At 43.0% G+C, this 23,766-nt stretch overlaps 1 protein-coding gene across 1 annotated transcript; it reads right to left on the minus strand.

The window, feature by feature from the left end:
• Positions 1–1,122: 1,122 nt before the first annotated feature.
• LOC129324872 (potassium channel subfamily K member 16-like) lies at positions 1,123–19,035 on the minus strand. Its single transcript, XM_054972314.1, has 5 exons — positions 18,823–19,035; positions 13,749–13,863; positions 11,671–11,837; positions 3,363–3,528; positions 1,123–1,855 (listed from the first exon to the last, which is right to left on the minus strand). Exons 1-5 carry the CDS (start codon positions 19,033–19,035, stop codon positions 1,632–1,634), a joined length of 885 nt encoding a protein of 294 aa, XP_054828289.1. The 3' UTR covers positions 1,123–1,631.
• Positions 19,036–23,766: the final 4,731 nt, after the last annotated feature.

Below are 23,766 nucleotides of genomic sequence, written 5' to 3' on the forward strand. Positions count from 1 at the left end.
GTCCCAAAAAGAATCCCAGTGCCTAACAAACTTGAACCCTTCCTCCCTACACCATTGTCTCATCCACGCATTGAGACTCCTGATCTGCGTTTGTCTCTCTGGCCCTGCGCGTGGAACAGGTAGCACTTCTGAGAAGGCTACCTTGGAGGTCCTGGCCTTGAGTCTCCTGCCTAACAGCCTAAATTTTTGTTCCAAGACCTCACGACTGCATTTCCCAACATCGTTGGTTCCAACATGGACCACGACCGCTGACTCCTCCCCAGCACTATCTACCAGCCTATCTATAACACGCGTAATGTCCGCTACCTTTGCACCAGGCAGGCAAGTCACCATACGGTCAGAACGCGGTTGTGCCACCCAGCTATCTACTTGTCTAAGGATCGAATCACCAACTACCAAGAGCCTCCCTCCCGCCCCACCCAGGGATGGTTCCTTGATGCGAAAGGAAACCTGCTCACCAACTGAAGAAGAGGTCCCTTCTGAGGGCATGTTCCCCTTATCCTCAGTACGGTGCCCTGATTCCACAAGATCCTCATTCTCCTTGACAACAAGAACGCTGCCATTTTTAGAGTGGGACACATCTATCCTGTCCCTGAGAATCTTGTCCTCGTGCCTATCTAACTGTCTCCGCTTCTCCAGGTCAGCCACCTTGGCCTCAAGGGTACGTACTCGTTCCCTGAGAACCAGGAGCTCCTTGCAGCGAGCACACATCCAGGACTTCTGACCAGAAGGCAGATAGTCATACAGGCAGATAGTCATACAGAGCACTGCTGCTCTGTCAGCTCAATTCCCTTTAGCCTCACTAGAATGAGTAGGCAATGAATGTCAGACTAAAGAATTTATGGTGGGCTGCTCTCCCCAAAACTTGTTTATTGCAGTTATTTATATATTCCATTCATTTTTATCCTACTTTCCCCACATAGGGACTCATGAATTGCATCTGTGTAAGACTGCAATTACACTAGAAAATAGAACAAATACCAGAATATTTTGTAAACCATAGTTTTTCTCTCTTCCTTTAAAAATAAGTTCTTATGAACTCTTGCATTTTGGCATTTTTAAGGAACGCTTTTATAATCTGGCTATGTAGCCTTATGGACATATAGTTATTATACATAAATATTCAATGCAGTTGAATGAGAGTGAGACGAGAGTCTGCCTAATGAAACGAGGAGAGCAGACAGTGCTAACTATTTCTTGTTTTCATATTTTGTTGGCTATGGTGAAAAACAAAATCCCTATAAAGGATCTGCAGCAGTGTTGATTGTGCAGCCATTTCACTCCTTCTGAAGCTAGCTGTTTTGAATAGCTGCAGAGTGGAATTGAACCATCCCTGATGATCTAATCTAATGGTTGAAAGTCGACTGTGATGATATATTCTGAAGGGGTTACTTGGGTGGAAAACATGGTGATTTCACTTTCAGTTCATTTTGCTTCAAAGGCTTCATTTGCCTGTTGTCTTTACAAAGTCAAGAGATTCCCGCTCTTTTGAAAAATCCCCTTTCCTGTGTGGATTTGATAGAAAACCAACCCACAAATGTTGCTCTGTAGGCATAAGGGAATGGGGCATGGAAGTTCTTCCTTTTTCTTTTTTCTTTTTCTTTTTAAAGTTTCCAGTCCATTAGCCACTCTCAGCTCGGTATGTGGATCCTGGGTTGATCAGGGTTTTCCTCTAATTTGGCAACGGGTGTCTCTTCAATGCCTGGATCAGGCTTTTGCCAATTAAGTTGCAAGAATTTCTCCATCAAGTCAGCTCCCAGGTTAAAGATCAGAGCAAGCCAAGCTAAGCCAAAAACAATCCAAATTGCTGCTAAGCTTCTGTAAATTGAGATATAGTGCTTGTTGGGATCTGTACCTGGGAAGAAAATGCACAGAAGACCCATATATTAGATTTCATTCTTCCGTGATCTGAAATAATAACCCAATGGAATGGAAACCATGCATATATGAAATCATATGTACATATATGTACAAAGACATGCATGATGAATATTAAGGGTTGGATCCCATCTAAATTCCATGCATGGAAATATGACCCCCCACCCCACCCCAAGCCCCACGCCTGCCCTGCTGCAGCTTGCAGTGCTCCTGTAAGGCCAGTGTTGGAGAAAAAATGCAGACTACATGAATCATGATGCAGTGGAGCAATTCTAACCCCATGTTATCTGCCAGGTTCAGATAATGGATGAGCAGGATAGTGTGGGGGTGTACATAGAGAACAGTAGTCATAGCTGCTGGAAATAATGTCATTGAGGCCTGGTTTACATATTCAACAGATTGAAGTGAGAATGAGTTGTAAATTCCAGAGGCAGTAGAATGCTTTTTAAAAATGTTTCCCTAAGTTAAAACTTGACTGTGATTGGAAAATTAGCACAGCAAGGAGTGGGAAAGGGTAGAGCTTTTTGTTTACTTGCAGGGACTTTTTTTCATGGAGGAGCATGTGTAGACTAGGCCTGAGTTTGGGCATGGGGGCAACTGGTCTTGTGGGATTTGCAGAGGAACGACTATGCAGAGTCTGTTACACAAATCACTGATATAGCTGACAGCCAGCCATGCAGAGTGCTCTGAAACATCTTCCCCTGCCTAAGAGCAATTTTTAAACATTTTTGTAAGGGAATCCTTCAGAAATAAAAAAGATTATGGTGCAGAATGAATTAATACAAATGGTTAGAGTGCTGGTTTAGTATCTGGGAGACCCATGTTCAAATTCCCACTCTGCTTAGGAAGTTTGCTGGGTGATTACGGCCAGTAACATTCTCCCAGGCCAATCTACCTCACAGGGTTGTTGTGAGGATAAAATGGAGGAGAGGGGAACAATGTAAGCCATTTTAGGTCTCCACTGGTGAGAAAGGTAGAGTATAAATAAATAAAATAAAATTCATTGCATAACACTGTATTACTTTTCTGTGAAGGGGGAGGAGGGATCACAGCTGCCAGCCAATATTAACTCTGTACAGCTGTCTGTGCTGCAAAACCCACAGAATGAGTGGGTTCAACTTCTGAGCTTCCTCAGTCTGCCAGGAGAAAACATCACAGCAGTTTTGGGGGGTATACGTCTGGGTGCATCCTGTTTCTTATCTAGGCAGAAAACTGCTGTTCGTTGATCCTGTACTGCCTGGTATGAATCTTTTATTAAAGCAATTAATATTAGTTGCAACAAGCAATACTCATTATGCTTTTAGCTAACTTGAACATTGATACTGGGCTAAAGCTGGTTGATTTATGCACACTTTAACAACAACAACAACAACAACAACATTCGATTTATATATTGCCCTTCAGAACAATTTAATGCCCACGCAGAGTGGTTTACAAAGTATGTCATGAACAAGAGCATGTTTTACACCAATGTTTTTCTTTACCTACTACATAGTCTCCAAATCCAATGGTGCTGAGGGTGATGAAGGTGAAGTAGAAACCTTCTCCATAACTCCAGCCTTCAACATAACTGAAAATCATTGGTGGGAAAACCAGAAAAAGCAAAGACCCAGTTGTTAAAAAGAGTCCCATTGCCAGAGTCTGTGCTACCTGAGAAGTAAAGAGAGGAAAATATTGATTTAGTAGTAATGAGCATCTTCAGTGGGTAGGGTTTAGAATGTCCTTTTGTCTAGTCTGCAGCAGCACAAAAATGTATTAAACCTAGAGAAGATTAGTAAAGCAAAATCTTGAAATTTAGAACTTCTCTAACTCATTCTTTGACCTTTTCTTCTTGGAGTGGCTTTCTTTATAAAAGGTAGGTGAATCTGATCTGCATAATGATACATGCCTTTTTAGAGATTTTGGGAAGCCATGGATGCATTGGTGCATCCAGCCTGGATCTCTTGCTGAAGTAACAGGGCACAACTTCAAAGCCAGCATGAGAACTTAGGGGTGTGTGCTTCGGGTTTCTGATTTGAGTTTCTAACCCAAATCAGCACGATTTAGAAAGATTAGGAATGCCCTCAGCATTACTGAGTTGATTTGGGAATCCTGAAGCAAAGCTTCCTGAAGTGATTTGTATCACTTTGGCAAGCTTTAGGCAAAGAGCAAGACTTTTCTTGCTTTTCTTCCCCCATCAGCTGAAAAAAACCGCCGGCGTTTGAAAACAGCAACACATTTCTTATGTGGCAAGAAAAGTGTTGCTGTTTTCAAACTGCAGCTTTTCAGCTGAAAGGAGGGGGATTCCCCTCTTATCAGTTGAAAAAAACTGCTTTCAAACACTGGGAGCTTCTTTTCAACTAAGGGGAAGGAGAGCAGAGACCCCCTCTTCTCCCTCCCCTCAGCTGATGGAGAATCCCCCTCCCATTAGCTGTAAAGCAGTTGGGGTTTGAAAGCAGGACTTTTCTTGCCATTTGCAAATGGAAAAAAGTGCTCTGTTGAGTTTCGGTGTGCTCCTTAAAGATTTGTGAATCTTTACGGAGCATACCAAAGCATTTTAAACACTTGAATCCTGAAGCGGCTTACTGGGATTATCTCAAATTGCATACCTCTAATGAGAACAAGCTATTTAAAAAAAAATAGGGAGTATGTATCTAAAAATATATCTATATAAAAGCTTTCTAGCCTGCCTTTCTTCCTGTTGAGACCAAAAGCAGTGAATATGAGAAACCCTATACCAGGATCTACAAAAGTGTCTTCAGGCACTAAAAATAGGTAGAGAGGGCAGTGAAATACATGAACAGATGAAGAGAACAATGGGATAAAGAAACAGAGCTGAGGAATAAGCTAGACAAAGTTCTTGGCAATAGAAGGGGTTGTTAATTGGCTTCACAGAACAAGAGCACCATACCAGAGCCATTTTAGTGTAGTGGTTAAGAGAAACAGGACTCTAATCTGGAGAACTGGGTTTGATTCCCCACTCCTTCACTTGAAGCCAGTTGAGTGACCTTGGGTCAGTCACAGCTATTATGTACTGAGCTAGGAGCTCAGAATTATTTCAGCCCAGAGTGAATTCAGCTCAACACAACACTCGTTATTGCTAGCCAGAACAAACAGACGCTCAACAGAACAGAAAACCCCAATAAATACATACAAACCCTGCCCCTGAATTAATCATTAACCAATAGCAACACACACCCTAGAATACCATCATTTACATGAACTATATACAATATAGCATATATACATGATTGTAATTGGCCTCTATTTAGAGAGGAGCATTGGCTGCTTGCCAGCAGAAACATCCAATGAGAATTAGAGTGAGAGGAGCCTAACTTTTATTGAGGCTAGGGCCAATACACAACACCCCTCCCCACTAAGTGTGAGACAATCCGTTGCAGACAAAGTCCCGCAGATAGGTAGGGGGTTGTCGAGTCCTCTAAGACCTGTGCAACTCCTGGGGAGTTTCAGGCTCACTAGCAGGAGTCCAAGAGTTCAAGGAGGGCTTTTCCCACTTGGCAACGGTGCCCCCGTTGCCTTCAGCTGCCCTGGCTCCGTCCACCATCGGCGGCATGCTCTGAGTAGGTTCTTCCGGAACATCCCTGTGGTTCTTGGCTGCCGTGGCTGGAGCTATCCCAATGTCTGTGGCCAAATCAAAGGGGGGGGCCCTCTTCCCGTTCTTGCCACCATTGTTGCAACTGGTCTGAGTGCCAGCAGTAGACCTTGCCAGTGGAATCGGCCACCTTGTACGACACCGGCCCTATAGAACAGGTGATAGTTGCTGGAAACCACACAGGCCCGTTTCCGTAGTTCCTCGCATAGACGAGGTCGCCCACCTCGAACAGCCTTGGTGTCTCGGATGCTTCTGTTCCCCTTTTGGTGTCTGGGGTGAAGTCAGAGTGAAGCCAGTCGAGCAGTATTGTAAGCCGCCATCCCATAAGCAGCTTGGCAGGGCTCCGACTGGTAATAGAGTGCTGAGTAATATGCTGCTACAAAAGAAGTTCCGTCAGCCACAGGTTAAGGTCCCTGTGTTCTAGTCTGCACAATGAGTCCTTGGCGATTTGCACCATCTGCCTGTCCATTGGTGGATGGGTGGAATGGGGCCGGCGTCACATGCCTGATGGAGTTGTTTTCCAGGAACTGCTGGAACTCTCTGGATGTAAACTGCGCACTGTTGTCGGATACAACAGTGTCTGGGATGCCGTGTGTGGTTATTAGGCGCTGAAGTGTGCGGATGACGACAATGGAAGTCATTGCGGATACGGGGATGACTTCTAGCCATTTAGAATAAGAGTCTACTACAATTAGGAATGTGTGCCCCTGGAATGGCCCTGCAAAGTCGATGTGGAGTTGCGACCATGGAGTCCGTGTTGTCTCCCATGCCTGTACCAGGCTGGCACGTATGAACCCATTTCTCAATGGCAGAGTCGAATCCCGGCCGCCACCACATAGCTCCGGGCCAAGGCCTTCATTTTCATGATACCTGGGTGCTCAACATGAAGCACTTCAAGCACCGGCTGACACAGTTTTAGGGGAATCTCAACCCGACTTCCCCATAGGAGGCATCCCTTCTGCACTGACAAACTGTGGTACCAGGAACTGTATGGCTGGAAAACAGAGTCCTTTCTGCCGGCAGGCCACCCCCTCCACTTCCAGTTCAGAACCTGGGAGATGGTGGGGTCCTTGGCAGAAAGGGCGGCAATGTCTGAAGCGAGAAGGGGTGGCTGCGGCAAGTCTTCCAGCTGCATGACCCCATGGCCTGGTGAGGGGTCGGTGACAGGCTCCGGCACGGGAAGGTGGCTAAGGGCATCCATGTGTCCGATGGCCTTGCCTGGTCGGTATGAGATCTGGTAGTTGTAGGCGGACAAAAAGACGGACCAGCGCAGCATCCAGGGGGACATAATTTGAGGAGTCTGCCTGCCAGGAGCGAAGAGGCCTAATAGAGGTTTGTGGTCAGTAGCGATCTCAAAACGCCTGCCGTAGATATAGTCATGAAACTTCTTCATGCTGGCAACTAATGCCAGAGCCTCCTTATCAATTTGAGTATAGTTGCGCTCGGCCTTAGACAGAGTCCTTGAATAGTACGTTATTGGGGAATCCCACCCATCTGGCAATTGGTGACTCAAGACAGTGCCAATTCTGTATGGTGAGGCGTCACTGGCCAGGATGAGCAGCTTTCCTTCATCACAGTGTGTGAAGACAGCATTGGAAGACAGGAGCTCTTTAACAGCTGTAAATGAGAGGGAGTGCTTTTCCCCCCACATCCAGAGAACTTTCTCGTGCTATTAGTTAATGGTTAATTCAGCGGCGGGGTTTGTATGTATATATTGGGGTTTTCTGTTCTGTTGAGCGTCTGTTTGTTCTGGCTAGCAATAAAGAGTGTTGTGTTGAGCTGAATTCACTCTGGGTTTGGAACCCCAAACGGACACTTTTCTCTTTTTACTTTCAGACCGGTGTCTCGGAGACGGCAGAGGACTTCTCGGAGGCGGCTGGTGAGTTCAGTGGAGGATGCTCCCACTATCAAGATATCATCAAAGTATGGAATGATGCCAGGAATCCCTCTAAGCAGGCCTTCCATAAGCCCCTGAAATATGCCAGGAGCCACGCTGACCCCGAACTGTAGCCTCTTAACCTTGAATGTGCCGCAGTGCGTAACAATGGTTTGAGCTTCTGCAATGGCATCATCCACTGACAGCTGCTGATAAGCTTGTGCCAGGTCGATTTTAGCAAAAGTATTTCCTCTAGCTAAGGACACCAGGAGGTGGCCGACCACAGGCACTGGATATGCGTGCTGCTGGAGCACCTTGTTGATGGTGCACTTGTAATCTGCACAAAGGCATACTGACCCGTTGGCCTTTATGGGCGTTTCCCACCGGGCATGAGAGACGGACTCGAGGACCCCCTGGGCCATCAGGTGTTCTAGCTCCTTGTCAATGCTTGGTTAGAATGCAAAGGGGACCCTTCTTGCTTTGAGGTGGGTCGGCTGGACTGATGGGTCGAGGTCGAATGATACAGGGGGCCCGGTGTAGCACCCAAGGATCTGTCAAAATGGCTAGAAACTCAGTGCAGACTGCATCTAGCTTAGATTGGCTGACTTGTTGGACTCCGGTGACGTGGATGCCCAATGCCTTGAACCAATCAAGCCCCAGTAGGCTAGCGAGGTGCCCCTTGACAATGAAGAGGCGAAGGGTGCCCCGAAAGTCCTTATAAGTGACTGTGACTGGGCCTATTCCTGCTACTGGGACACGACAACCCTGGAAGTCAGTCAGGATAATATCACAGGGTTCCAGCCTTGGGTCATTCCCTTGGGGTACACTCGGTTATAGATGGCCATCAATATGATTGAGATCGCCGACCCAGTGTCCAGCTCCATCTCACAGAGTGAGCCTTTGATGGGCACGGTGACACGGATTTTGTCTTTTGAGATGTTGTTGGTGCTCAGGACGATGGTCTTTCCCACACCCCTGGTTACACAGTGACATTCTTCTGGCTGAGAAGACCCTCTGGCTGTCAGCCAACGGTGACATGAAGTGAGATGCAAAGACTGCTGGGGTGAACTTCCCGCCTTGACAGCTCTACAGACCCGTGCAATGTGGCCCTTTTTGTCGCACTTCCAACACTCAGCATCATGGAATCGGCATAGTTTGTGTTCGTGGCTCCCCCCCCCCCCCACAGCTAGCACAGGATGGCCCGTGGTACTTTTGTGGATTCAGTCAATTGGGCTGCGCTGCTTGAGTGTGAAGAACTTCATCTTCACTCTCCGATTCACTCTCGACACCTTCATGATGAACCAGCTCTGTTTTTCTAGGATGCACTGGACTTCTTGTCTGCCGCACGTCCTTAGTGGACTGCTCCGCTGCTTCTGCTGCAATGACCTCTTCATAAGCAGTTTTGAAATCAATGTCCTTTTTGGTGAACAAGCGCTGCTGCAGCTTTTTGTTGTGAAGGCCACACACTAAACAATCCTGCAAGGCTTCTTCCAGGTCAGTGAACTCACACAGTCAGGCCATCTTCCGTAAGGCCGCGATGAATGCAGTGACTGTTTCACCTGGTGCCTGGTCCCACTTGTAAAAAGTATAGCAGCTTGCAGTTTTTGATGGTTGTGGTGCGAAGTGCTCTTTTAGTTTTTAAAGTATTGTGTCGAGCGGCACCGCTTCGAGCGTTTCCGGAGCTACAAGAGTGCAGGCAATTTCAAATGTGGAACAGCTGCAAGTGCTGAGGAAAGCAGCTTACTCCTGCACAGCGCCAGTGATCTCATTGGCTGTGAGGTAAAATTGAAAACATGAGACATCAGAGTCCCAGTCCTTGGCGGCACTGTTGAATTGCTCAAACTGGCCCTTGGTGGCCATACTGTTCTGTTGTTCGGTGCACGCTAGTGGTGGAGGCGACAATTCCTCACTGGTAAGCCTTAGCTGGCACCACGGGCTACCTACCCGCCAGGCGTGACTTAGCTCTCTGCTGCAGAGCTGCCTACCTGCCTGAGGTAATTCAGCTGTGGGTGCTGCCTACCCACCTAGTATCCCATCCTCGTCGCCAGTATTATGTACTGAGCTAGGAGCTCAGAATGATTTCAGCCCAGAGTGAATTCAGCTCAACACAACACTCTTTATTGCTAGCCAGAACAAACAGATGCTCAACAGAACAGAAAACCCCAATATATACATACAAACCCCGCCGCTGAATTAACCATTAACCAATAGCAACACACACCCTAGAATACCATCATTTGCATGAACTATATACAATATAACATATTTACATGATTGTGATTGGCCTTTATTTAGAGAGGGGCATTGGCTGCTTGCCAGCAGAAACATCCAATGAGAACTAAAGTGAGAGGAGCCTAACTTTTATTGAAGCTAGGGCCAATACACAACAACAGCTTTCCAGAGCTCTCTCAGCCCCACCCACCTCACAGGGTGATTGTTGTGGGGTAATAGTGACATACTTTGTAAACCGCTCTGAGTGGGTGTTAAGTTGTCCTGAACGGTGGTATACCATCCAATGAAAATAGGATGGGCCTATATTACCCTCTATTCTCATCCCAAGAATTACTGCCTGAGCTTCTCCAGTTACTAGTTGCCAAATGCTGTATACTATATTCCTTTATTATTCAATAGCCTGCCTGCTCTGTTTAACAGCTAAAGTCGGAGTTGTTTAGCATAAAGATATTATATAAAAACAGTTGACCTAGATTCTGTTATTCCCAGTAGTTCAGAAGGTCCCTCGCCACCTGTGAAATGTCAGGCTGTGCATTATATGGTGCCTTAGTAGTTGTGTGTGTTCAAATCTCTGTGTATTGCAGACAAGATGAATCCACTCCTCAACTTAAAGTCCAATCCTAAGCACCCTTCTAAATCCATTGAAGTCAATGAACTTATAAAGGTGTACTGATTTGTCCTCTACAGATCATGAGGAAGTTCTTGAATCCTGCAGAATGATAATCCTAGTAAATCACACTTTACAAACTGTTAAGTTTTCCTCAGTTAAAAGTAGGGACAAAATACAGACAGTGATTTATCAAGTACAGGAACCTGGGCCATCCAGGTCATGGCCCCCCATAGGAAGCCCTTGCTTGGTTCTTACATTGTGCTGGGCAGGCACAAATATATGAAAATTCAGTTGATACTGGCTGGTGACACTTTTATAGATCCTGGTACAGGGTTTTTCATATTCACTGCTTTGGGTCTCAACAGGAAGAAAGGCAGGCTAGAAAGTTTTAAAATATAAATAGATAAATATTATAGGATCAGTTATCTCACGGTAGAGAAAAACTGTTTCAAGTTTATGAAAGTGATTGTCATACACTGAGAGCAAAGAGCTATCCACCAATCCAGAGCAAAAATGTAATGGACAACCAGTGTGGTGTAATAGCAGAACAGAATATAGGAGACTCAGGTTTCACTCTGCTATAACACTCTCTGGGTGACTTTGGGCCAGTCACTCACTCTCAACCTAACGTACCAGACCGGGGTGTTGTGAGAATAAAATGGAGAAGAGAAAATCATGGATGCTTCTTGGAGTAAGGATGTGATAAAAATAAATGAGATAGGCTAAGGAAGAAAGAGAGGTGGTTGCCATATTCCTGCTCCTGAGGAACCTAAGCCAGAATGTCTTCTAGTCCTTTAGAAAGGGCTCTCTGTTTTTAAGGTGGTCCCATCTCCTCCATGAAGCAACACCACAGCTTGTTTCCTAGTCCGGAACTCTTTCCCATTCCCATACAGTGCACCTTTATAAGCCCATTCTAAGTTCAACTCTATAGAGTAGGGGTCCCCAACCTTTTTAAGCCTGTGGGCATATTTCGAATTCTGACACAGTGTAGTGGGCACAGACACAAAATGGCTACCATAAAATGGCTGCTGCAGGAGGAGGAGCCAGCCACAAAATGGCTGCTTCAGCTTACTCCATTTACACAGTGAAAATCCTTGTGCTGTTAAAGCAGTTTCTGCCAAAGCAATGTTTTTAAAAATCTGCACAGCCAATCAAATTTCCAGTGGCCAATCAGAAGCCGTACTTGGCAGAAGCTCCACCTGGCCCCACTCACTTTCTAAAAACATTTAGCAGGCATCAGGAAAGGTGTCAGCAGATGCAATGGTACCCACAGGCACCACGTTGGAGACCTCTGCTATATAGGATGTGACTGTCCTCATCCCAAATAGTAAATACCTCCAATACTCTTGGTCGCAAGAGAGGATGCAACAGCCACAGGTTATGGGGTAAGTCTAAGTAAAACCAGTCTGTTCTAAGATACTTTGTGAAAATCACATTTGAAAAAGCTATGAAAATGTAAGAGTGATAAATAAAAAGCTGTACCTGGGCTCGGCCTGGTTTGTGGACCCATCTCTCCAGGTTGATCAAGTGAGCACTAAGTCCTTTCCCCAGCTGATTGAGAAATGCCAGGTTAAGGGGTACCCCAAATAAGGCATAGAATACACAAAACACCCGCCCAGCCACGGTGCTGGGGGCTAAGTTCCCATATCCTGCAAAACAAAAAATCAAACAGATAGTCTCTTGATGTAGGGCTGCCAGGTCCAGGTTGGAAAATTCCTGGAGTTTTGGGGAGTGGAGCCTAGAGAAGGCAGGGTTTGGGGAGGGGAGGGACCTCGGCAGGGTATAATCCCATAGAGACCATCCTCCAAAGCAGCCATTATCTCCAGGGGAACTGATTTCTATGGCCATTTCCAGGAGATCTCCAGCCACCACCTGGAGGTTGGCAACCCCATCTTGATGGGGCTCAGAACATCTTTCTAATTCCTTTGCATGTACAGTATTCACAAAAGGCATGTGTTAACCGAAGCTAAGTGCTTTAAACTCCCATAGATTCAAAGTGCATTTGTAATTCTTCCATTGAAATCAAGGGGGTTAAAAGTGCTCAAATTTTCTAGAAATGAGCTTGTAGTCACTAAGCTACCTTATTATAATATCATTAATCCTGAAATTTGAATGTTTGTATTTAAGCTTAATATAGATATGATTTTACTAATTGATATAACGACCTTGGAACCAGTTAAAGCTAAAGAGACCCAATAGGACTGGACTTTGATTGCTACTAAATATTTTGGTCTTGAAATCTTATAACAATATTACACTTTGTAAATGTTGAATGTTGTTGTTGTTTGTTGGTTAAAAAATGTTTTATAAAAATTTATATTAAAAAAAGTGCTCAAATTTGGCCAGTTCATTCAGTTCTAGGTTAAGTTCACTGCAAGAACTATCATACTTATATGAATATGCAAAAGTTGATTTTACGCAAGCAAAATTGTTTTTTTGTTCTGGGTGACTCTGATTGAGACAAAGGTATGCACTTAAGCCCTGAGCATCTATTTAGCTTGTCTATATTAAATCATTTATCTCCTGGCAAGAGGTGCTGCACAGATAACATTTCTAGGTTCATTTCTGGGTATTGTACACTAATAAGAAAATTATGAAGCTTCTGTTTCCATTTTAAGCCTTTTATTATTACAAAATAGTTATTCAACATTCTTAATATCAACCCAATCAACATAAAATCATTTCAAACATCATAACTACATATATCATTAAAAGGGAGCAATTACATGACCCCCCCCCCCCAAATTATCTTACCCAAAGATAAGGTCACAGACAAAGAGCCTCTTCTAAAAAGAAGCTATCAGTTAAGCTAGTCATATTTAAAGAGTTTCAAAACCTTTTTTTAACAATAGCTGTCTATCATGCATCAAAGACTCAAATTCTTGGCTAAATTATTATCTTATGACTTCATACACCAAACAAGGTTATCTATCTTTGAAACATCTTAAAACATGTAAAATAGTTCCTTCTTGAAGTCAATGTAACATTAGTAATTACAACAAGTTTCTCATACACCTGAATAGCTTTTGGCCTTCCACCAATACATCCATAATTTTGCTAACTTCTATGAAGTTGGACATTCTTGCCATTCTCAAATACTCCCTGCACCTGGACCTTGGTACATTGTATATATTGATATGAGTTACACAGCTCTTCTGAGCTACATATGCAATACAACTGTGTGTGTATAACTCTTATTATTTTAGCCTCTCTTTGTGGCCTGTCTAGTTATGGGGCCATGCTAGACCTGTTTCTGTGTACATAGGTGTCTTGAGTAACTTGCTTGAATAACTGTTCCCCTATAGTTCTAGCTATAATCATGACAATCTGTTCCATTCTTTAGGACCAAATAATTAATCGTAGGAAAAGTACATGTAGAAATATGGGTGTTGGTTGAAATGGCGGCCTTTTAAATACAAGTTGCTATGACTAAGACCATTCTGAGAAAGCTTTGCTAGGACTACTTCGTACTATCACTCAAATAATCCAGCTCTCTACAGAACATTTTGCAGGAGCCCCAAAAGAAAAAGATTACCTTGCACTCAAAAAGGTTACCTTACCAATGGTGGTGACAACAGTCCCAGCAAAGAAAAAACTGTTGCTGAAGTCCCAGTTGCTGGGGTTGGTTGAATTTCCTTCTGGGTTGACACCTTTCTCCCATACTTCCATAATGACCTGACAGGAAAGAGGAGGCCAAGGGTGTGTTTACAAGTGAAGGAGAAAAGGTGTATTATAAGGTCAGAAACTGGGTGATTGACACTGCATCTTTATATATATTTATTCAGAAATGTTCCACTTCAGTCCATGGGGCTTACCACCAGGTATAGGGCTATAGCGTGGTATAGTGCATATAAGGTTCAGTTTCTAGTATTGCTACTTAAAAGTCAGCATTGTAAGTCTGAGAGATACTTCTGGCAATCAGTCAAGATACTGTTAGATACCTTCCAACCTTCCGTCCTCCCTGTTTCCAACTTTCCACCTTTCGTCCTACTATCAGTGATCGTTTCCAATGTGCTTTAAAGGGGTTGGAAACAGTTGAGGTTTAGCAGACTTCGGAACTGTAAGGGATTTTAATGTTTTCTGCATTTCATGTGTTGTTTTAAAGACAGCAGAGAGATGTCATAGCCAAAATAGTTCAAGGACTGGCACTGTAATAATTTTTGAAGATCTTTTTGCCAAAAGTCTAGGATTTCTGTTGCTTCTTATAATGCTGCCCTTCCATCCATGAGGACAGGCTGGCAGGTCCCCCTGGAATCTTAGCCCACTTTGTGCATTGGATTAAGTGCTACCAGCTAATGCAGATGGCAATGTCTTTTCCCTCCCCTCTCTCTTTCTCCAGTCCCCCCCCCCAGCCTCCAGATACTGAAAAAATTGGCCTTTCCTTCTGTTAGTTACTTGCTGTTTCATCATTTCTCCTTGCCTAATTCAATGCACAGAGTTTGGGAAATTTTCTCACTTGGGTGCCTGTCGCTCAGAAGTTTTTCTTCCAGTTGGATTTCACATACTTTTGATGATTTTTTTTCTCTCTGAACTGTGTATTTTTAGCTGACTGTACCACTGCTTTGTAATTTAACTTTTTAAAAGCCTGTATCTGCCAAATCTTTGATTTACATTTTTTAAAAAGGAGACTTTCATTGCATCATGGAGAAAAACAAATACATGAACATACACAAAAATGAATCATCTTTCTGACTGCCTGTGGGCCCTAGATATTGCTCCTGCTTCACTCAAGATTCTGATATAGGGTGAACTGAATTACTGAAGGCATCCTTATCGTGTCATTATTCAGAAATTCAGATTTTAGAAACAAAATCAATCCAGTGAGGGCATGATCTTTTATACTGCAGGGTACCTATTGGTCTTTCAAGATCAATATTTTCCACTCTCACTGGCAGCAGCTCTCCAGGTCCTTTCACATCACCTACAACCTGCTCCTCTTCTCCAGGGATTGAACTTGGGACCTTCTACATGAAAATCATATGCTGTACCACCTGAGCCATGGAGCCTCCCAGGAGAGTAACTTAATGTGGAGGGAGGCTCCAGACTTTGCTGAACCAAGTGGCAGGATACAGACCAATAGCATAAATACTAGGAGTTCCCATCATCTGACAGTCTGTAATATAATTGTGAGTTATTTCTGATGGTGAGTGATATTTAAGGACTATTTGTTATAGAAAACATGCTGGTGCCCTCTAGAGGTTTTCCCAGTACAGCCAGATTAGAGGAAATTGGTAATCATTTGCCGCATAGGTATACAAAAATTGAGCTCACATTTAATTACTCTACTTCTGTAAATGTATTACTTAAATTAAATTCTGTTTATATGATGGAGAAGAAAAAAACATACTGTTATACTTTGAGGGAAAATGCTAGGGCTTAAAATAGAGGTTTGGATCCCATGTAGCACAAGTGGAATAGCACTTGTGGAAGTGAATTTCCCCCCGCACTGAAGGTTGTTGTTTCCCATTCAAATCATGCCTGTGGGTATCAGTGGACTCCCAGAAACATAATGGGCATTGAAGTGAGAGTTTGCAGAAGGAGGGGGAATTGATAACAATCATCACCCCCTTTTTTGTTGTACAAGTTACCTCCTGCCAGTGGAAAACAATGCAAGGGAAAATATCACAAAATTGGGAGTTTGTTTGATTAGTTTGCCAAACAAATAAAAATCATTTATTCATATGTAAATCCTATTAAATAACAGAAAATCCCTTTTAAAAGTTTCACATTTAAGCATAACCTTCTTTTCTAGAAACCACCATATTTTCACAATTCATGGCAAAATTGGTATTTTAAATTGAAATTTAGGATTCATTTTCTATTTTTAGTACTAATTGCATCACAGCATTTAAAATGAATTTACTGTTTTATAAGTTATTCTTTTCTACCTTTATAAGTGATTCTTTCCCACCTTCCACCAGTTTTGAGCATTGCTTGAACAATGAGCTAGAAAGCTAGTTGTCCAATATGAAAAATCATCACTTTATATTGCATTTTTATTCTTTTCTGACTCAAGGAAATGTCTACTGATGTTAATAGGAAAGCATAAATACATAACAAGATGTCAGAAATTGCTCTGAGAGCATAGTTGCTCAGCTTAAAGTCCAATAATGACAATGAAAATTCCCCATCACAAAGGACATTGTATTGATTGAGAGAAGTAAAGAGAACAAGCAAGTCCTGTATCATCTGTGACTGTACACTGGAAGACATGATTTCTCAATCTGAGTATTTCCCCTGTCATTAGTGCATAAACAGAGACACTAGTAACATTAGCAGTAATACTAGAAAAAAGGGCAAATGATCATTAAGCTTTGTAAAGTGAAATAGTGCTTTAATGCTGGTTTTACTATAGTGTGACATGCAGCCTCAGGCACTGAGGATCTTCTCTTGCGTACACATTTGTGCCCCAAGCACATTTTAACCATTGCATGACATTCTCACAAATCCCTGTTAATGATAATAGGGCAATATCTTGGCTACTCATAAATGAAAGAAGAAATTGTCTTGCTGCAAAGGAGATGGTTGTATTGCTTTTATCACCCTTTTTGAAACAAACAAACAAACAATTGAACAGCTGCTAGTTGTGCATTCCAGTGCAGGACTGGTAGAGGACCCTGAGTGCAAAGTGCAAAATGAACAATTCACAAGGCAGTCAGGTATTGATAAAGGGGCAGAAATGGACTTTCCACTGATCTGCGAAAAAAGGCAAAGCAAAAGAGATGACATGGACACTAGTTGTACTGTGGAGAAATATACAGTCATTTTAAAATCATTTTAATAATTTTTAAAGTTTCCTATTAATGCAATCCTAAACATATGATGCAGACAGGAAATGGGGAGAAGAAAATATCCATTGCTTGTTTTTAATTATCAGAAACAATTAATGAAGTATTATCTGTCCAATAAAATATCTGTCTTAACGTATCAAAATGTCTTCATCCATCTTGCTATAGTGTTCATGCACTTAAAGCATTAATACTGGGCATGAAAGCCCCTTTTAAACTCTTTAATGGGTAAAGGGATAAAAGGTATACTCTTGTAAATGAAACAAACAAATCTACCCCACACAGCAATGACTGTATTACTTGTGCGCGCACGCATGCATGTGCATGCACGCATGTCTATGGCTGTGCAGGGTGAAGAATCCCATATTTTAGGCACAGATATTGGCCTGAATGCTGGAATACTTCAATAGTTAGCCAGCAGAAGTTGTAGCCCAGAGGGAAGCCATGCAATTAGCAACCAATTGTACATTTATGACACAATAAAGCAGGTTGTTCAGAGAAGCCTTCATGCGTTAGACTATTGCTGTAATAAACTGACCATGTTGTGTCAGTTTTTCCTTTATTTACCTTCCTGTTGCAGCAAAGGTAAGCATGTATGGCATTGATTATATTAAATGTGGATTAAATGTTTAAATGTTATTGTGTTCACTGCCATTCATACCAACAACCTGGGCTCAAATGTTGCTTAAGGTGACATATCAAACTGGGCTTAGGTCATCAGGTCTGCCTTTCTCCAACAAACATTCATTCCCTGCACCCAAACAGTAATTCACCACAACTAGCCATATCTTCTTCCTATGGGCCCTCTTCAAAGAGTTAGTAAAAAGCTAGAATTCAAAATATGGCAGTCCAGCAGTGATTAAAAATAAAAAGACAAGAGATGCACGGTTCCTTTAATTATTGTTTTCAGCTGTATTTGTTTTCATGGGATTAGATGGAATTAGAGAACTGAAGTTAAGGTGCACTGGCAGATACAGAACTGGTGGAAGATTTGAGATAACCCAATAAAACCAGGGGTTACTATTTGTCAAGAATGAGTCACAATAGCTACTGCATGCAAGGAGTTTCCACAGTGCAGGTTTATCATTAGACTAGAGCAAGAGTCCAGTGGCACCTATAAGGCTAACAAAATTTGTTCTAGGGTATGAGCTTTTGTGAGTCACAGCTTACTTCTTCAGATAGAGCTAGAATGTGAATCCATCTGTCCTTATATCTTGGTGAGTGGACTGGAGAAGCTCAATACAATGCATCCACCTGGATTGAATTGAGACCTAGGCTTCCTGTCTCATTACCAGTGCTGATTTCTCCACACCCACTGCCTCTCTGCATACCCCACAGTATCAAATCTTGCCTGCTGTTGTCATTGTCATTCACAATCTTTTGTCATCTACTTGCTATTGTTATTTGGCATCTGAAATCATTCCACTCACCAAGATATAAGGACATATGGATTCACATTCTAGCTGTATCTGAAGAAGTGAGCTGTGACTCATGGGAGATCATACCCTACCACAAATTTTGTTAGTCTTACAGGTGCTACTGGACTCTTGCTCTTTTCTACTGCTACAGACAGACTAATAGAGCTACCCATCTTAATTTATCATTAGACTGTTACATTTTTTAAAACTTTCCTGGCCTTTTCTCTTGGTTTTGGTGGGAAATCCCTTTGGTCCCCCAAAAGCTTTTAAGAATTGTAGGACGCATGGGTTGGAATCAGAGACGGTTGAACTCAACCCTCTGTCCCAAGGCATGATTCCCCCTGCATCATCCCACAGATTAATTTACGTAGTACAGATGAAAAGAACATTGAGTCCTTGGGCGCCCACATACTGATTGCTCTGCTTACCTGTACAAACTGCTCCAGAGCTTGTCGATCCAAGCAGGTGTAGTTTTGCAGAAATTTGAGTTTCTCCACTTGGAACTGGTCCCGAGATTTGGCTTCTGCCTGTTTTTCCAGCAGCTGAAACACCATGGCCCCCAGGAGGAGATAAAAGAGATACCCCAGCACCAGAGTCAAAGTCCAGCTGAGCGGTCGGTTGCACACCATGAGGTGGGGCATGACTGCTGTTGGGAAGGCACGGCTGACCTAGCTGAGCTGCTCCAAGCACTCACTGGGTTAATGTTCCTGTTCCAAGAGGCATGGAAGAATTGCATATTTTCAGCACATGCTGCTAAGATTCTGTTTAAACAGCTTTATGAGCACCAGGACTGGACAACATGAAGCTAATGCAAACACCTATTATCCACCCCCATTTGTGTTTCCTTCAGCTGCTAACAAAATACTTACTGTTAAAGATGTATTGAGACTCTTGATGTAGCAGTTCTTCATCCAGAAATGTTAGACATATTTTAGGTATCACTGGGTGAACAACTCACTTTTTAAGTACTTCAGATATTTTCAGTTTTCTACCTATGTCATATAGTGAGTTGGTGGCAGAGCCAGCGACAAATGGCAGAAGCGATGCTGCTTAACAATTGACTGTAACTGCTAGACAGTACAGTACAGGCATATTCTATACATACTCCAGTTATCAAAGATTTCCCAAAGGCAAAAGTGTGATACACCCCCAAAGTCAGTAGATGTGACCTATAATATACAAGCTCACAAACTGTTCACGAGGATCCTGAATGTTACCTAATCACAAAATTGACCACCTCTTTTAAGCTGTCTAGTTTTTCTGCTGCCTTGTTTCTTAAATTGTAAAGTCTGTACCTATCTAGAAGGAGCTTCTAATTGCAGCTTCTTGTCTCCAGGTTGCCCTTTCCATCTAAGTGGAGGTGTGTGTGGGAAGCAGGCTAAAGGTTAATGGTTAGCTCAGATGGTACCACAGAGTTGTCTTAAGGGAAGTAATGATTTTCATGGACAGAAAAGGACTCCTGAGTTGATGTCAGAAATTGCCCTACATCTTACCAAAGAGTCACAGTAATAAGGAAAAGGATGCTGAAGTGTCTCACTGTTTTGTAACCACTTCTGTATTTAAGTGTTCTCCTTTTACTTTTGCCTTAAATACTCTCAATATTCATCTGCACATTTGTTTAACTGTCTTTTTGCTGTTTTGTACACCAGAATAGCACTTCTTGCAAACATCAGCATCAGATTGCTTTCTTTGTCTGTATGAAACTGAGGGGAGAGATTGCAGGGTTTCTTTCAGTACTTTCTTTCTCTCTGCCCAGCCCTGTAAGCTTGGAAAATCAGCCAACTTCGAGTCTCTCTACACAAGACATCTTACTCGGGGGACACTCAAGTGACTTACTTTCTGTGTGGTCTTATATTCAAGTGTACTCTGTCTCCCTAGCAGTGCATGTGTATCTGCAGTGGGAGAACAAGATCTTTCACTTGAGCATCCCTGTGTAAGATATCTTGTAGAGAGACACTCCAAAGTTCAAAAGCAAGGGACAAGGAAGCAGTAGGAGAAGGGCCAGCAGCAGTCCTGGTGGAAACCAAATAGCAATCCAAGAATCTGTAATACTTGTACTAGAAGAATGGAGTGGCATAGCTGGAAATTCAGATGAGTCATTTGCTCTCTAAAAAGCAGCTACTGGAGGCCTTAATATAGATGGTGTTGGATTAACTCTCCCCTGCCCTATGCCATTTTCCTTATTGGAAGGTCCCTCTCCAGGTAGCTTTAAGCTCTGTTACAGAAAAAACAGATGTGGTACAGGTACTGGTCTTTTTTCCCCACTGGATTTAAAACAGCCTTTGAAGCATTTTATTTAACAACAACAACAACATTCAATTTATATACCGTCCTTCAAGACAACTTAATGCCACTAAGAGCGGTTTACAAAGTATGTCATTATTATCCCCACAACAATAATCACCCTGTGAGGTGGGTGGGGCTGAGAGAGCTCTAGAAGAGCTGTGACTAGCCCAAGGTCAACCAGCTGGCTTCAGGTGGAGGAGTGGGGAATCAAACCCAGTTCTCCAGATTAGAGTCCCGCTTCTCTTAACCACTACACCAAACTGGAAATGACAAGAGGAGAAGGTGTTAAACCCCATCATCACCAAAGCTTGGCCCTGATCCCAAGCAGTTCTTCACAGCTTTTTAGGCCAAATTTTGCATCATTAGATTTAGTCCTAGGTGAAAAGATGGCATTTCTGGCATTTGCACTAGGGGTGTGCGCTGAAAAAATTTCTGTTTCAGTTTCAGTTCCAAGGGTTCTGGAATAATTCCATTCCATTCCAAGTTTGTTCCTGCTGGACCAGTGCCAGCTTGGATCTAATCTGTTTGGGTTTTTGTTTTCATGAGTTTCAGCCTGTTGTACATGCACAAGGCAGGTGTTGGCAGCACACGCAGACACACACTATTCAAGGGAGGTGGGGATATGAGGCTCTGAGGCAGCTTGTTTTTGCTCCTAACCAAAAACCACATCAGCCATTAGTCCCCCTCCTAGTCTAAACTATTAATCTACTAAGCACAATAACATACACACACACGTGCAACAACAACCTGTAAAAGGCATGTGTCAGCAGGCAGGATAGTGGCAGCCGGGCACTCCCAAGCAGGAGAGCGCTCTAACCAGTACAGTGCAGGGACATTAAAAACAATCCTGCTACATGTTTATTTTTTCTTTTTCTATAGAGAGAATAATTTATTACCTTTGCATTCTGCTGTTGCCTGTTGGTTGCATGTTTCTTTGTTCTTTGCAGTTTTGTTCTCACAATGAGGCATAGATCCAAATCCTTCCTTTGGATGCTCAGTGTTCCACTGCCTATCTTCTCCATTGCCCAAGTGCAAGCAGGTAGGCACAATCGTTGTCTGAATCCCCTCATCCACTGCCCAAACAGACCTATGTTTCCCCCATAAGTTTCCTTTTGCTGTGGGGGCAGGCATGATTGTTTTTGAAAGGGCAGAATAGGTACACATTTCCCATTTGAAAAAGAGAGAGACCTGAAAGACTATGGAAGCAATGCTAAACAGGACTACCCAGATGTAAGTCCTGTGTTATTCAATAGTGCTTATTCCCAGGGAAGTGTCTTTGAAATTGCAATGTACAATTGAAGTCTTCCAGGCCTTTTATCAAGTTTGATCAATTGAACAGACCATTCTCTCCTGCCCCAAGCCACTTTCTCTCACAGTTATTGTACAAGTGCCCTGATTGGGGTATATGTGTGTGAGACAGATCAGTGCTTGGGTAGTGCTACTAAACAAATCAACATGCACCTCAGCAGGTCTACTCAAATGTAAGTCTCGTGTTATTCAATAGTGCTTACTCCCAGGGAAGTGTCTTTTGAATTGCAGCGTATGATTGAAGTCTCCCCGATGTTTCCAAAGCTGATGGGGGAGGGCCTCCCCTTGCAAGAACTCAATTGGCAGGGAAATAATGCCATTTCCCAGGTAGCAACAGGGTGGAGCGGGAGGTGCACTCCTGTGCACTGCGCTTGCTCCCTCTTCCTGCCCGAAGAGTTAATAAAGTAAGGGCTCTCTCCTTGGGATCTGATTGACTGTTCAGGAAAAGAAGCTGCTGCCCTGTGAGATGAGCCTAGTGCCTGTCTGCTGCTGGAAGGTATGAACCAAAATGAAACACAAACATTTGGCAGGAGGGAGTCATTACAATTTAGTATCCCGGATACTAAGCCACTTTAACAAGCTGAATCAGCAATTTCTGTATGAATGTTCAGCTTTTTTCCAGTTATGCACACCCTTAATGCACTAGACCTTCAGGAATTTAAGTACGTTTGTGTATTATGAAGAGAAATAATTCATGAAGTTAAGATATAATACTTCTTGACATCACATTGTTAACCACAGTGAAAATGGGAGGGAAGTTGGGACAAGAATTGAAACATCTCATAGCATTCAATGTAATAATGCATTAATGGCAATCTCTGCACAAAGGAGGAGATTTGTCGTGATGGTGACCTCAAAGCTTGTCTCATCATTTTTGGATGCATAGAGAAATCTGCCTCTAAGGACTCCTTAGATCTACCTAAGAAATTAGCCTCATTGACAGTCTTCGTCAAAAGGAAGCAGGAAGGTGCTGTTGGGCAGGCTGGTCAGAACAACTCGATAATCTCAGCTGTGTTCGTCATCACAAACTTACTTGAATTCACTCCTGTATATCTCCTTGTTCTGCCTTCTCTGCAGACCTTTTGCCAAACTTGGTTCTTACCTTGAATTCCCATTCCAGTGTTGCTTGCTTGCTTGCCTCCTTCCCACTGCTCCTTGACAGATCCTGCCTCTCCTGTACCTTTGATCTGATCTTGTTGTTCCTCCCATATGCAACTAATTCCATCCTGGAATGGACTTTATGGTGCCACAAACTTAGTTATGTTGTAAGCCTGTTGCAGCAAAAACAACAAAAATGTATTGTTAGGAGGCAATTGGTGGACCATATTAAGTTCTCTGTGTTGGCCTTATGCTGCTCAAAACAATTTATAAAGCCAATAATATTTGTAAGGTTATCATGGTTGATTATAGGATACCTCAGCAGTTTGTGGCATGGTGCATGTTGGTGATTCCTATTATCAGTGTGCCAGTAAAGAAGATGAGTTTATTCCATCTTTACTTTCAGGACCTGGACTCAAGATGGTCCAGCAGCACTAACAATAAAACCTAACAATAAAACCTAACTTTGGATATTAACATATGCAAATACACGCTTTCATGAAGATGCACACATCCATAGATCTATATTTTGTTATCCAAGCCTCCAGATGTCTTGGCTCTGAACAAGTGCTTTGAGGCTATGGTCAGGTGGCTAATGCGGAACAAGCTGAAGCTGAATTCAGTCAAGACAGGGGTGATATTGGTTGGGAAGGCTGGTATTTTAGAGGGACTGGATCCGC

This window comes from Eublepharis macularius, chromosome 1 (genome assembly GCF_028583425.1).
Source record: "Eublepharis macularius isolate TG4126 chromosome 1, MPM_Emac_v1.0, whole genome shotgun sequence".
NCBI lineage: Eukaryota > Metazoa > Chordata > Lepidosauria > Squamata > Eublepharidae > Eublepharis > Eublepharis macularius.